We start from the raw sequence: 16,172 nt of genomic DNA, 5'->3' as shown, positions 1-16,172 counted from the left end.
AGATCGATCTCGACCAGTCTCTATTTTGCTCGATCTCAATCTTGACCGATATTGATTTTGGTCGGTCTCTACGTCACGAGTTCGGCAACCTAACTTCGCATCATAGTTTGATATTATATGAGGTTTAACCTTTATCTATCATGTTCCAGTCTCGATTAGTCATATGAAGGGCAAGCTCAATTTTGACCGTATACAGATAGTCCCTTCGTTTCTCGGAAAGAAGATGTCGAGAAACGATATGAATTTTTTAAACTCCGACTTGATGGGTAATGACGTCAGCGACGAGATCGATTATGACGTATGCGATGAAACGTCCCGTCGATCCAGTTACCAAGGCATTAAATACCTGTCAGTTGTTGGTCGGCCATTACCGGTTCCAAACCGTCGCCAACAACCTATAAGAACCCAATCTTTTCTCATTCAAACTTTTCACTCAAATCTTCTTCTCTACTCTTGCATCTTCTTCAAAAAATCCCTTTGCTTCATAATTTTCACACCTAAATTTCTAGAACTCCAATTAAACCGCATACCACCCTAATTCTCTTTTCCCTTGTTCATCAATGGCGAAAACTTCCAAAACAGTGCCGCAAAAAGAAGTCTCTTCTTCATCATGACCCGCCGGTGGTGAGGATGCGGCAGAGCCCCACCGTGATGAATTCGTTCCTGTAGGGTGTTCAACCGTCATCGAATTTAAGGTCAAAAGTGCCTCCTCAGTACCGGGCCGATATAAGCCGATCTCAAGGTACATGTGTTCAATCACCGAGAAAATCCTCGACAAAGTGAAAAAGGAATGCAACTGGGGCGAAAAGCATGTGGTAGTCCCATCGCCTGAGGAATCGATTACTACCCATGTAGAGGGGTTCTTAAGTGTTTACACTTACCCCTTCATGTTGGGTCCCTTAGATCCTGTCATCGTCGCCTTCTGCAAGAGATATGACATGACCCTTTGCTAGATCCATCCTTCTTTTTGGAGAATAGTGATTCTCCTCCGATTCTTTTCGATCAAAATCGAGGGGTGTCTTTTCATCCTCGATCACATTATGCGCCTTTACAGTCCCCGACTCTATCGAGGATGGATAATCAAGCTTGCTCGCCGAGCCATCGAAGCCCCGTTCTCAAGCATAGACGAGACTCGCGACCGAAGTTGGATGGGATGATTTGTTCTAATCAGGACTTTAGACTTGATCCCTGCTGAAGACATACCATTTCCTGAGAAATGAAATACGAATCGTGAGTAGTATTCCATTTTGAACGATCAATTTTATGGCTCTGCTTTTCATTTTCTTTATCTACTTTTTCTATGTTGTTACAGTTGTGGCCCAAATATCGGAACCGATTCCGGAACTTAAGCAATGGGTTTAAGGTCTTGTGTTGCACAGACCATACTCCGAGCGTGCTTGGATGGAATTATTAAAGGGTCGATGGGAGGCCTGTAGTCATGGTAAGTTTATTTCTTAGAATGGTTATCGTTTGATCTTCTTCTCTTGCTTACTACCCTTTTTTTCCTTTGTAGGCCTCGGGAAGGACGTTTCCATGCCCCATCTGGTGACAAAGAAGTCCTTGTTTCGAAGAAGGTCAAAGAGAAGAAGAGAAAATAGGCTTCGAGTTCCCCGGTCTCAAAAAAGAAAAAACCGGCGAGGAAGTCTCGCAAGCCCAAGGGGTGCTCCGGTGTTATGCCTTCGGACTTGATCCGCCGATTAAGGGATGAGCCCGAAGAAGGAGAAGAGGAAGTAGCCCGTGTGCGGGCTAATATTTTAATACAAAAATCCTCCGAATTGGTGGAGCTTGGTGAGGAAACTCTGGCCATAATTCCTGAACCAGAAAAAGTTGAGGCCACTCCGTCCAGAGCTGAGATGGTCGAAGGAGAGACCAGGGGCGAGGCTTCTCGGGCAGTGGAAGATGTCTCGAGGGACGGGCTCGGGATGGTCGATATTTCTGGATCCCCTCAAATTTTGGACGCTATGATATGTGAGGCCAACATGTTGGAAAGTCGATCTTATGAGTGTATTCAAGGGGCGACTGATATCTATGGCTTTTTGGATGGGCTCAAGTCCGCTGCCTCGGAGGATATTACCGGATTGGTGGATTACCGGTACCGAAGAAAGTATCTTGGTCGGGCACTATCGGGTCTTCATCGAGCCCAAAACTGGTGGACCGATTCCCGACCCCGAGTGTTAACCCCGATCGTAAGTGGAAGATAGTGTTTTCCATCCCAGAGGATGCCCGTGTTTTCTCTATTGTTTATTTTATACTTAAAGTTGTAGATAATTCTAACATCTTCTTCCTTGTTTACAGGCTTCGGTGTTGCATCACAAGGCTTTCCTCCAAACCTGGGAGGAGCATGAGGCTGAGGTTCAGGACTTCACTGAGAAGAGTGACACCTACAAGCTTCTCGGTGAGAAGCTTCAGGCATATTTGGTAATGGCTCGGGATTATCATGCCGAGATCGCTGAGAAAGTATTTCGAGTGCTTCATGATAGTGAAGATGAATTGGAGATAACTACTAATGATCTGATTCTGCAGGTCCGACAGAGGCTCAAACAAAACGGACGGCTCCAAACGCAGGTAAATGTGATACAGGACGAGGCAGAAGAATTCAAAAAGAACATGGACATTTTAGCCTCGAAAAAGGAGGCCATCCAAGCTCAATTGGAGTCGATCGAGGCCAAGCTCCAAGCTGAAAAAGAGAAGGCCTCGGTGTAGGTCGGGAAGATTAAGGAGCTTCAATATCGATTGGATTTGGCTATTTCTGATAAGGCAAGCTTGGCCGATGAACTCGAAGTGGCCAGATTCGAGGTGGCCATAGGCAAATCTGCGGTGGCCGTGGCCAACAAAAGAGCTGATGCTAAAGTGGCCCAGTTTAGGGTTGATGTCGAAGTCAATCAGGCCAAGGACAAGGGCATGGTTGAACATGCAAAATGGCAGGCTCGAAGGGAAGCCCTCGAAGGGGAATCCAGAGAGTCTAGAGATATCATGGATGAGATCGAAAACGCCAGAGTAGAGGAATCCAGGGCCCGGAAGCTGGCCTTCCCTGAGGAAGACTCCGAGAGTTCAAGTGAATCCGAAGACGGAGAAGATCCCGAGGATGAAGTTGCGACCCCCGATGAAGACCAAGCCTCTTAGGACTCTTTGTTTTTTCTTTTGTATTTTTTTTCGAGGCCGTTGTTTGGCCGTTGTAAATTTAGGCCAATTTGGCCTTTGTAAAAAACTATTATGTATAAATATAAGGCTTTGTTTTCCCTTTCGGCTCTCGTATTTTTCCTTTGCTTTATTTGTATTTACAAAGGTTGAAAATGCCTTAGCATGAAACAATAAGGTTGTGTTCGAGGATTCGAACAAACCTTGACTTTATTTCCTTTCTGGGTTAAGGCGTTATTGGGGTTCGATGTTATCAAACTTTTTCCCGAAAAACATCTTAAGTTTGAGATTTTGCCGAGGGTAGCCTTTAGAACCGGTTGTGAAAGTATTTTTTATTTTTCGAAGGCCTAATTTTGTTACGGATTTCAGACGTCTCTGAGCCGTGTTAAATTGGCCGTAGACTTTTAGTTCGGGAGCTACCCATTGAGCTTGTTTTCCTATTTTATCTGGGCTTGCCCGAGATAATAGTTTCTAAGTGGGGTGGCTGTAACTTTTAGAAATCGGGGAGTTGCCTACTAGGTCTTTTGCTCCCGAGGCCCGATGACTTGGACTGTTTGAGTTGGATGGCAATCCCCGAGTAAGGGAGATATCGTTTGTATTCCGGTTAAGTATTACCCTTGGGCTTGTTTATATTCGGAAGTACGAAGCTCTTTGTAAAGAGAGAAGATAAAGAAGAAAAATTTTAAAGCATAAGATGTTTGTAAGGAACATATTTCTCTTTATTCTCTATTGAAACAGGGTTCGAACCATCTATATGGGCATGGTTCGATTTGACAGTTTGATCCTTACAATAAATCCTATCTAACGAGTTCCTCCTTTGATGAAGTAGTTTCCTTTCTAGAGTTGATATTTGAAGATAACGCATATCCGAGGGTAGCCCCTCCAGTATTCAAGGTTGATTGCAAAGGAATCTTAGATAATGTTGAATGGATCTTCGATGCCGATTCGTAATCAGGCTTAATTCTAAGTTAGCACGATTCATCGTTGCCTCGTTAAAAAACTCGTCAGAAAAACTCATTTTGGAACAAAATCGGTTTGAGGGAAAAAGAGTGCAACACGTGCTTTCAGACCTAAAGACTTTGTTCCCTTCGCTAAAGAAATCCATCGTCATTTCTTATCGACAACCTGCAAGCGTTAATCTGAAAATAGAAAAGGAATGGAAAAGGGGCGTACCTTAACAGTGGTACCCTTTTGGTGAGATATGTTCCAATTGCTCGTCAGTTGTTCCCCATTCATCGTTCTGAGCTTATATGACCTTTTTTCCGATGATTTCGAGGATTCGGTACAGTCCCTCCCAATTCAGACTCAATTTTCTTTCATAGGGGTTTCGGGTATTGAGGGTGACTTTCCATAACACTAAATCCCCGATGTTAAAATATCAAAGATTGGATCTTCGATAGTAGTATCTCTCGATCTGTTGCTTTTGGGCGGCCAATCAAACGAGGGTGGCTTCACGCCTTTTGTCCAATAGTTCTAGGCTTGTATTCATGGCCTCGTTATTTGATTTCTTTATCGTATATCGGAACCGGATAATCGGTTCCCCGACTTCGACATGTATTAGAGCTTTGGCTCCATAAACTAATGAGAATGGGGTAGCCCCAGTACTGGACTTTGAAGTTGTGCGGTATGCCCAAAGAACTTCAGGCAGAATTTCCTTCCACCTCCCTTTGGCGTCGGTTAGCCTCTTCTTAAGATTTTTGATGATGGTTTTGTTTGTCGATTTGGCTTGTCCGTTCCCACTAGGATGATAAGGTGTTGATAGGATTCTTTTAATCTTATGATCTTCGAGGAATTTGGCCACTTTGCTGTCGACGAACTGTTTTCCATTATCACACACAATTTCGGATGGCAACCCGAATCGACATATGATGTGATCCCAAACGAAGTCGATGACTTCCTTCTCCCTAACTTTCTCGAAGGCCCGTGCTTCAACCCATTTAGAAAAATAGTGAATCATGAATAAAATAAATTGAGCTTTACCTGGTGCCCGTGGAAGAGGGCCAACGATGTCCATTCCCCACTTCATAAATTTCCATGGTGACAAGAACCAATGGATCGATTCCCCGGGTTGGTGAATCATTGGTGCATGCCTTTGGCATTTGTCACATTTTTGAACAAACTCTTTTGCGCCTTTTTCCATGTTGACCCAGTAATAACCGTCTCTGATTACCTTCTGAACCAATGATTCGGCATCAGAGTGATTCCCGTAAGTGCCCTCGTAAACTTCCCTCAGAACATACTCGGTGTCTCCTGGTCCCATACATATTGCTAATGGACCATCGAACATTCTTCTGAACAAGGTTCCATCTTCGGACAAGGTGAATCGTGTTGCATTTGTGCGCAGGGCCCTCGATTCTTTAGGATCTGATGGAAGCTTTCCAGTTTTCGAATACTCTATGTATGTATTTCTCCAATCCCAGGTCAAGCTTGGGGAATTTATCTCAGCGTGGCCTTCTTCGACTACTGACCTCATTAGTTGCATGACGACCCCCGAATCGAGCTTGTTGTCCTCGATTGATGACCCTAAGTTTGCGAGGGAATCAACCTCACTATTCTGATCTCAAGGCACATGTTGCAAAGTCCACTCCTTGAATTGGTGCAAAGTTACTTGTAACTTATCTAGGTATCTTTGCATTCGGTCTTCCCTAACTTCGAAGGTTCCATTAACCTGATTCACTACGAGGAGGGAGTCGCATTTGGTTTCGATAACCTCCACTCCCAAGCCTTTGTGCTAGTTCGAGACCTATAATCATGGCCTCATATTCGGCCTCATTGTTAGTCAATTTCATAGTTCTAATAGTTTGTCTAATCACGTTGCCCATGGGTTGTTTTAGTATGATGCCGAGCCCAGATCCTTTCGCGTTCGAAGCACCGTCCATGAAGTGGGTCCAGATTCTTGAGGACGTACTCGAATTTATCAACAGTTCTCTTTCGACCTCGGGTACTAGGGCCGGTGTGATGTGTCTGCCAAAATTTGAAACTTAATTGTTGTTCGGGGTCGATATTCAATATCATACCTGCTGATTTCAATGGACCATTTGGCCAACCGTCCCGAAATCTCGGGTTCATGCAAAATATTTCGAAGTGGATAAGTTGCTACAACACATATGGGGTGACATTGAAAGTATGATTTTAGTTTCCTAGAGGCACTTATCAAAGCTAGCGCCAATGTTTCTAGGTGGGAATATCTAGTTTCGGCATCACCTAAGGTTCGGCTAACATAATAAATAGGAAATTGCATACCTCGTTCTTCTCAGACTAGGACTCCACTTACCGCTACCTCTGATACTGCCAAATATAAGTAAAGTTGTTCGTTTGCCCTTGGCATGTGAAGCAGCGACGGGATCGATAAGTGCCGTTTAGGCTCTTCCAAGGCCTGCTGGCATTCCGAGGTCCATATGAAATTATTTTTCTTCTTTAGCAATGAGAAATATCGGTGGCCCTTATCGGAGGACCTCGAGATGAATCGCCTCAGGGCGGCCATGCGCCCGGTTAACCTATGCACAACCTTTACGTTTTCTATCACCATGATACCATCGATAGCTTAGATCTTGTCGGGATTAATATCGATTCCTTGGTTGGATACCATAAACCCGAGAAATTTGCCTGACCCGTCCCCAAATGCGCATTTTTCGGGTTCAGCTTCATGTTGTATTTCTTCAATATACTGAGAGTTTCCTGTAAGTGCTTTAAATGGTCCTCTGCTCGCAGGGACTTAACTAGCATGTCATCAATGTCAACTTCCATAGATTTCCCTATTTGTTCTTCGAACATCCGATTTACTAGGCGTTGATAAGTGGCACCAGCATTTTTTAATCCAAATAGTATTACATTGTAGCAGTAGGTACCATATTTAGTGATGAACGAGGTCTTTTCATGATCATCCGGGTTCATCTGTATTTGGTTGTACCTGGAATAGGCATCGAGAAAACTGAGGATCTAGTGGCCGGTCGTGGCATCGATCATGCAATCGATATTAGGCAAAGGAAAAGAATCCTTGGGGCATGTATTATTTAGATCCTTGTAATCTACACACATTCTAAGTTTATTTCCTTTTTTAGGGAATACTACAATGTTTGCTAACCATTTATGGTATTTTATTTCACGGATGGACCCCATTTTAAGAAGCTTGGTTACCTCGTCTTTGACGAAAGCATGTTTGACCTCGGACTGGGGTCTTCTTTTTTGCTACACCGGATGGAACTACGGGTCCAAGCTTAGTTTATGGGTGGTGATTTCCGGTGGGATCTTTGTCTTGTTAAGATGGGACCAAGCGAAACAATCTATGTTAGCTATAAGAAATTGAATAAGCTTTTTTCTGAGCTCGGGATTTAACCCCATGCCCAGGTATACCTTTCGTTCGGGCAGATGTTCGATTAGTATGATTTGCTCCAGCTCTTCGACCGTTGATTTAGTAGCGTCGGAATCATCGGGGACTATGAAGGATCGAGGGACCCTATAATCATCATCTTTGTCAGTCCCCTGCTTCTCTAGTTAGGTCGAGGCCGGCGTTTGTGATTGCTATTTGGTCTCATATTTTCCCTTAGAATTTGACCCCTTTGTCGATGAGAGTGATGACATAGGAATCACTTCGTCAATGGCAAACATTTCCTTTGTGACGTGTTTCTCCCCGTAGATTGTTTTGATTCCCTATGGTGTTGGGAATTTTAGAACCTGGTGAAGGGTCGAGGGTACTGCTCTCATGTTGTGGATCCATGGTCTCCCGAACAGAACGTTATACCTCATGTCGCCCTCGATCACATGGAACTTCGTCTCTTGGATGGTCCCAACCACGTTTACTGTCAAAGTTATCTCGCCCTAAGTAGTTTCACGTGCCATGTTGAATCTGTTTAGCACTAGGGTCGTGGGGACACCCTGGTCTTGTAGACCGAGTTTCTCTACGACCCTCGATCGAATGATGATTGTCGAGCTACTTGGATCAATTAACACATGCTTAACTTGAGTCTTATTCATGAGTATAGATATTACCAGTGCATCTTTATGGGGCTGCATGATTCCTTATGCATCTTCGTCGTTGAAGGACAAGGTTCCTTTCAGTATATAATCCTGAGCCCGAGATCACTTCTCCCATATGATTGACACCTTAGTGCGTTTTAACACTGGCCCTTGGGGAACATCGATCCCTCTGATAATCATGTGAATAATGTGTTGCGGTTCTTCTTGCTTGTTTTGCCTATTGAACTCTCTGTTTTGAAGTGATTCTTGGCCCGATCACTTAAAAACTCCCGAATGTTCCCTTCATTGAATAACCGGGCTACCTCTTCTCTCAACTGCCTACAATCTTCCGTTCTGTGGCCATGGGTGCCATGATACTTGCATACTTGATTGGGATTTCTCTGGGCTGGATTGGTCTGCAGAGGTCGAGGCCATTTAGTATCTTTGATGCGTCCGATAGCCGTTACGATGGTGGATGCATCAATATTAAAGTTATACTCCAACAATTGTGGTGCTTCCTTAGGTCCGGTATGCCTGTCGAAACCATTCTTGCTCATGAGCCCTCGAGAGCTCTGACTTCTCCTTTCACCTCATACGGAGTTGTGCCTGGGTCTGTTTCCCCTACAATCTCTATTATACGGTTGGTATCGATCCCTGTACAACCTTGGTTCTCGATCGACGTCCCTTTTGGTAATGGATCCAGAAGGAGCCCCCAGCTGGTCGTCTTCGACTCTAATCTTTGATTGATATCGATTATGTATATCGGCCCAGGTAACAGCCGGGTACTCAATCAAGTTGTGCTTCAACTGTCGTGAAGCCACTTAGCTTCGTTCATTTAGTCCTTGAGTGAAAGATTGAACGGCCCAATCGTCTGTGACCGGTGGTAGATCCATTTGTTCCATTTGGAAACGAGATACAAACTCTCTGAGCATCTCGTTATCTTTCTGCTTTACCTTGAAAAGGTCCGACTTCATAGTCTCGACCTTTATGGCTCCGTCGTGTGATTTTACAAAAGAATCTGCAAGCATGGCAAAAGAATCGATAGAGTTAGGTGGTAAATTATGATACCATATAATTGCTCCCTTTGATAGGGTTTCCCCGAATTTCTTTAGTAATACGGATTCGATCTCGTGGTCCCCTAGATCATTCCCTTTAATGGCGCACGTGTAAGAGATGATATGCTCGTTGGGGTCGGTCGTTCTATTATACTTAGGAATCTCGGGCATGCAGAACTTCTTGGGGATCAGTTTGGGAGCCGCGCTCGGGGGGAAGGGCTTTTGTATGAACTTTTTAGAATCCAAACCCTTCAATATTGGTGGTGCCCTCGAGATCTGATCAACCCTGGAGTTATAAGTTTCCACTTTCTTGTCGTTTGTTTCGATCTTCTTTTCCCTTGACTCTATCCGCTTTGTCAGTTCCTCGAGCTTTTTTATAATTTCGGGGTTAGGCTCCGATTCTTGTTCATTTGACCTTACCACAACTGGCCCCGTTCTGTAGGTGACTTCTTGGGGTAGACCGGGTTCATCCCTACTCGGTGCCTGTGTTTGGCTCTGCAACTGAGCTATCGCCACCTGTTGAGCTTGTAACATTTCGAAGATCATACGCAGGTTGATCCCGTCTTCTCCAATATTGGGTATTTCGAACTGCAGATCGGGTTCCACCATGGATATTATTTTCGAGACCAAAATTTTGGTTCGCTTAGATGGCCACATGCGAATTAACATTAATCGGATCCACGACCCGAGTCCCAACGGGGTCAGCGGGTGGCCTTTCATCCCCGGGCGTCACGTTGTTATTTTCGCCTTGATGGCTAGATTCGTTGTCGATATGTAGGGGCATTAATTGAGAGTTCGACATTTTTAGCATGAAATCAAAGATACTTCCAAGAGCAAGTGTAGAATAGTGTATTTTACAGAGATTTGTATCAAATAATCACTATTATCCTTAGCCCTACGGTAGACGCCAAACTATTTTACCCGAAAAACGGATAACAATTGAATTTATACGCGACTCTAAGGATACATGATATAACTTGGTACAAACCGAGAAAATATATTTATCACTACTGAATTTAACTATAAAAGAGATAAATGCAAACCAAATGAATCAATTAGCATTAGCCCTCAAGTTCGGTCACCCTCAAAACAAGTAAGGATTCTGCTAATGTATGAACATAGTAACAAAATAATGAAACTTTAAAGAAGGTAATGTGTTGTTTTTATTGCATCAGAATTTCCCCTTTCTACAAACGATCAAACCCTCTTTATATAGTGGAGAATTCCTACTTTGAATATAATTGTAAATACAGAAGGAATCCCATGATAAATTAATTAATTTACCTCTCCTTGATATGCGTCGTGATTTCCGCCGAGATTCTCGCCCTAATTGCGGATATACCGTCTTTTTTATTTTTTGGCTCGATCTCGATCTTGACCGATCTCGACCGGCCTCTATTCTGCTCAGTCTCAATCTTGACCGATCTCGATCAATCTCTATTTTGCTCGGTCTTGACCAAGATCGATCTCGACCAGTCTCTATTTTGCTCGATCTCGATCTTGGCCGATCTTGATCTTGGTCGGTCTTTGGGTCACGAGCTCAACAACCTAGCTTCGCATCACAGCTTGATATATACGAGGTTGAACCTTGATCTATCATGTTCCTGACTCGATTAGTCATATGAAGGGCAAACTCGATTTTGACTGTATATAGATGTAAATCCGAACCATGTGCTTCAGAGACTAGGCACTTGCTGACTAGATGTGTTAATGATTGGGTGAAAAAAAATAGATTACGAGTTACCCTTAATCATGTGGATTAGATTGTTTAGTCAAAATGACTACTTAATTGTTAGAGTCAAAGATGCAATTATCATCTAAGGCATCACTAAGATAATAGAATAATTAATCAGTGCAATTTCTAAATACAATTAATATGTCCTAATTATTGGCTGGAAATGATAGTTGCTTCTATTTTAAGCACCCTTAGTTTATTGTACTGAAATCAGGTCTTATTAATGAGGGACAATGTTTTGCATTTGCATCGAAACTCAAGTTCTTGAAAGACATGGAGAGTAAGAATTGTGACTGTTCACCTCCATATGAAGTTCAGCGTAATGAGAAATATTGTTCTGCATCCCCTGCTCATTGTCCCAAGATGTGGCCTTAATTGGTTGGATTTTCAGGGGAAGAAGCTGCAAAAGTGATTTTAGCGGAGATGCCAAACTTACTTATCGAATTCATTCATCCGCCTTGGGCGTTAACTCAAGATTTTAGACCCTCTAGAGTTCGGATTATTGTTGATCGTTTTGACAGAGTTAGTATGCCGCCAAGTATTGGCTGATTCTCTGCAACTTGTTTTCCTTTTAGTCCAAATAAATGAGTGTTTTTTGGACTTGTGGATTAGCATAAGATAGAACCAATGTTTTCTCAGAGTCCTTTGTTTTGATATTTCCCCTAAAGGTTTTGCGTAAAGCCTCTGCCTCACACAAGGTAGAGATAAAATTTGCGTATATTCTACCATTCCTATATTCCAGTTGTGAGATCACACTGGGTATAACCTAGTTGTTGTCATGGTTGTTGTTGTAATGGTTTGAGATCCATGTCAATGTTTTAATTATTGTTGTAACTTGTAAGGATTGGTTTCTATGTTTTTGGCAAGTGACCAAGGAATGGCTCGTATTCATATTTACATTACTACGCAACACAATTTGGAGTGTTTGGTTTCTTTCTCATGAGTTTATTCATATTTACACAAGAAAAAGAGTGAATTTATCATGAATCAAAATCTTGGGAAATGAAGAGATCATATATACACACTCGAAACTATTGCAGGTATCCTGCTAAAAGAATTAGGTACATTGGAAAAAGAAATCAAGAAAAAGTATTTATATAAAATAAGTTGTACTCCAATTTCTTTTCCACAACCCAATGAATCCTAGCTAATACTATTGTCATGACTAACTATATGATTGAAAATTTCAGTTCTCAAAGAACCACCAAATCAAGATTCATTCCATTGGCGATTCTCACACTTGTAATGCAACTCAACCCAACAAAAATATCAGCAATTGCAGTTTTTGTCTTCTCTTAATCCGAATAATGCAACGTCTGCAACAACAAAACAGAAGGCAAAATTTCACTTTTCTTTAATATTTCACATAAAACGTTTCCGTAAAAAGATGCGGACTGCGCACGCAAATCGAGAAAAGCTAAAATGGAGCTATCCGACGCCCCAGAACAAAAAAATGAAGGCTAAAACTGCAAATGATCTATCGGGTCATCACATACTACACTCTGCAATTCTTGTGCATATTTTGGAGTCGGTCCTAGCGGCGGTCAGTAGATTGCTTGACAGAGACTTGAGGTATAACTACACGGTGTTCGCAGCCCTGAAATCCCCTCCTACATTACTCTACCTATTTATTTCAATTCAGACAGTTATGCTCTCATTCAAACTATTATTTGTAGTACTCCAGTTGCTCGTGCACTTGTGACACCAGTTCTGGAATTGTATTTAGATATCGCAATTATTTTGTTTACTCATTCTATTTCAATTTATTCAGTTTTTCTTGGTTATCAATTAATAAGAATGGTTAAAAATGGCTAACAACTATTTCTAACATTGGTTTTCCTAGCAAGTGAAATGTTAGGCGCCATCACAGTACCGAGAGATGGAAATCCGGGTCGTGACATCTTTACCTTCACATGGTAGATGTAAGATTTGCGTATATTACCTTCCTCAAATCCTACTTGTGGGATTATACTAAATATATTTGTATATGGTCGAAATCGGGTTCACCTCTTGTGTGACCAATCAAGATTAAAATATGACAAGTTAAAGCCCGATCTTGAGTTATATCGAACCACGGTGCGAAGATACATCGTTGAGCTCGTAACCAGAAAACCGAAGGAGATCGAGTCCGAACAAGATCGAGAAAAATTTGCCGAGTCAAATAACAGAAGGCCGAAATATCGAGGTTCGAAGTTCGACAAGACCATTAGATTTGACCTCAAGTTTACCAAAGGCAAGACCAATCTTGCTTCTGATGGCCTCGAAGAAAGGTTTCGCCAACTCATCCGACAAGGATCCGTGATTCTCGCCATTAACTAATCATTATGGCAGAAATCACGGATTTAAGTCAAAAAAGGAGCCAACAGTCTACATAATTTCTTATAAAATAATGTCTTAGAAGCTTCATCTCCCCAATATATAGAGGAAACTGAGTAATTCAGAAAAATATTGTAACATACTTCAAAGAACAACATACTATTTTTTCCACCTTTGTTCATATATTTCTGGCTTCAATAATATCACATATAAATTCGAAGGAAGTTAACCTACGAGGCTTAAGTTATTCAATCTGCATGGTTTGTATTTATTTGTCTATTTATACTTTCATATTAAATCTGATTTCTAGCTTTGTATCAAATTAGATCATGTATCCTTAAAACCGCGTATAAATTTAATTGTTATCTGATTTTGAGGGTAAACAGTTTGGCACCCACCGTGAGGCTAAATATAATAGTGATTATTTGATACAAATCTCCACAACACACACTGATGTACACTTGCTCTTGAAATGCCTTTGATTTCAGGCTAAAAATGATAAACTCTCAATTAACACCTCTACATATCGACAACGTTGCCGATCATCAAGGTGAGAATAACAACATGGCACTCGCTAATGTGGGAACACCCGCTGATGTCGTTGAAATTTAGACTGCAGATCCAATTGATGTAAATTCTCATGTGGCCATCGACGCAAACTTGCCTACCGACCCTGAAAATAACGTCTGTAGTAGTGTCCGACCGGTAGCTCGAAAAACACAAAACATTGAAGACAAGATCAGTATACGCATGCTCTTCTATATGCCGCAAGCTCAATAAGTGGCGATAATTCAGTTGAGCCAAACCTAGGCACCAAGTCGGGTTGAACCCAATTATCCCTAAGAAGTCACCCGCAGAACGAAACCGACCGTGGTAAGGTCGAATGAACAAGAGTCAGGGACTAACCTCAAGATTATAAAAATACTCGAGGAGCTGATAAAGTGGATAAAGTCAGGGGAAATAAAGATTGACGGGAACAATAAAATGGTTGAAAACTATAATTCCAGAGTAGATCAAATCTCAGGAGCACCCCCGATATTGAAGGGACTATATTCCAAGAAGTTCGTTCAAAAACCTTTTTCTCCAAGCATGTCTCCAAAACCGATCCCCAGGAAATTTTGTATGCCCGAAATACCTAAGTACACCGGAATGTCTGATCCAAACGAGTATGTAGATTATTATACATGTACCATCAAAGGGAAAGACTTGGAAGACGATGAAATCAAGTCTGTTTTGCTGAAATAATTTGGGGAGACCCTGTCAAAGGGAGCCATTATATGGTATCACAACTTACCTCCTAATTCTATTGACTCATTTTCTATGCTTGCATACTCTTTCGTAAAAGCACATGCCGGTGCCATCAAAGTCGAAACCATAAAATCAGACCTTTTCAAAGTCAAACAGAAGGAGAATGAAATGCTCAGGGAGTTCGTCTCCCATTTTCAAATGGAACGAATGGATATGCCTCCGGTCGCTGATGATTGGTTTGTTCAGGATTTCACTCATGGACTCGAGATGATCAGGGACGAGATAATATAATACCCTTCCATTACTTGGGACGATGTACACAATCGGTATTAATCGAAAATAAGGGTCGAAGATGATCAGGGAGAAACGAACTCGAGATTACCAGGGAGAAACGAACTCGAGATTGCATACTTGAAGGAGTCTTATCCTTCAGCGACGAGGATGCAAAAGGGATCATACAACCTCACAATGATGCGCTCATAATATCTCTACCAATACATAAAACTAGAATTAAACGTGTGTTAATTGATCCAGGTAGCTCGGCCAACATTATTCGGTTGAAGGTCGTAGAACAGCTCGGTCTACAAGGCAGGATCGTGCCAGCAGTCCGAGTCTTGAACTGGTTCAACATGGCATGTGAAACCACCAAATGAGAAATAACGTTACCGGTCAATACCGCAAGAATCATACGATAGGCCAAGTTTTATGTAATCGAAGGGGACATGAGATACAACGCCCTTCTCGGAAGGCCATGGATCCACCACATGAGGGCAGTACCCTCAACTCTTCACCAAGTGCTAAAATTCCCGGTCCCAGGGGAATCAAGATAATTTATGGGAAACAACCGGCCACAAAAGAGAAGTTTGCCATCGAAGAAGTGGTTCCGATATCGACGCTTGCAACATCGAAGGAACCAATTTCCAGCGCCAACCTAGAGACCAAATAGCAATCACCGATACCGGTCGCGATTCAGTCAGATATGCGAAAGACTTATGAAGAGGATGATTACAGGGTTTCCCTATCTTTTATAATCCCCGATGACTCCGACTCAACCAAATCGACGAATAGCTGGAACATGTTTTATTGATCGAGCATTTTCCCGATCGAAAGGTATACCTGGGCGTGAGACTATCTCCCGAGCTTAGGAAAAATATTTATTCAATTTCTTATAGTTAACATTGATTGTTTTGCTTGGTCCCATCTTGATATTACAGGGATCCCACTAGAGATAACTACTCATAAGTTAAGCGTGGACTGGAAAATCAATCCGGTCAAACAGAAGAAGAGACCCCAATCTGAAGTGAAACATGCCTTCATCAAGGACGAGGTATCTAAACTCCTTAAAATAGGGTCCATTCGGGAGGTTAAATACCCGGAATGGTTAGCAAATGTAGTGGTAGTCCCTAAAAAGGGGAAAATTAAGAATGTGTGTAGATTATAAGGATTTGAACAAAGCATGTCCCAAGGACTCTTTCCCTTTGCCAAGCATTGATTGCGTGATCGATGCCACGACCGGCCACGAGATCCTCAGTTTTCTTGACGCCTATTCCGGGTATAATCAAATACGGATGAACCCGGATGACCAGGAAAACTTCCTTCATCACTAAATACGACACGTACTGTTATAATGTAATGCCATTAGGATTAAAAAATGCTGGTGCCACCTATCAACGTCTAGTAGATCGAATGTTCCAGGAAACAATAGGGAAAATGATGGAAGTTTA

General features: G+C 42.2%; 1 protein-coding gene across 1 annotated transcript; it reads right to left on the bottom strand.

Moving 5' to 3' along the window:
* Nucleotides 1-4,229: 4,229 nt before the first annotated feature.
* On the bottom strand, nt 4,230-5,611 carry LOC142178339 (uncharacterized). Its single transcript, XM_075247673.1, has 2 exons — nt 5,229-5,611; nt 4,230-4,263 (listed from the first exon to the last, which is right to left on the bottom strand). Exons 1-2 carry the CDS (start codon nt 5,609-5,611, stop codon nt 4,230-4,232), a joined length of 417 nt encoding a protein of 138 aa, XP_075103774.1.
* Between the last annotated feature and the right edge of the window lie 10,561 nt (nt 5,612-16,172).

The sequence above is a fragment of the Nicotiana tabacum genome, chromosome 24, assembly GCF_000715075.1.
Source record: "Nicotiana tabacum cultivar K326 chromosome 24, ASM71507v2, whole genome shotgun sequence".
Taxonomy (NCBI): Eukaryota; Viridiplantae; Streptophyta; class Magnoliopsida; order Solanales; family Solanaceae; genus Nicotiana; species Nicotiana tabacum.
This window is presented reverse-complemented; position numbering and strand designations above follow the sequence as displayed.

Coding starts and splice junctions, on each gene's coding strand:
- LOC142178339 (XM_075247673.1), bottom strand. CDS start 5,611: ATGAGGTCAGTAGTCGAAGAAGGCCACGCTGAGATAAATTCCCCAAGC. Junction 4,264..5,228: donor AAATGTGACAAATGCCAAAG/GCATGCACCAAT, acceptor TAACGCTTGCAG/GTTGTCGATAAGAAATGACG.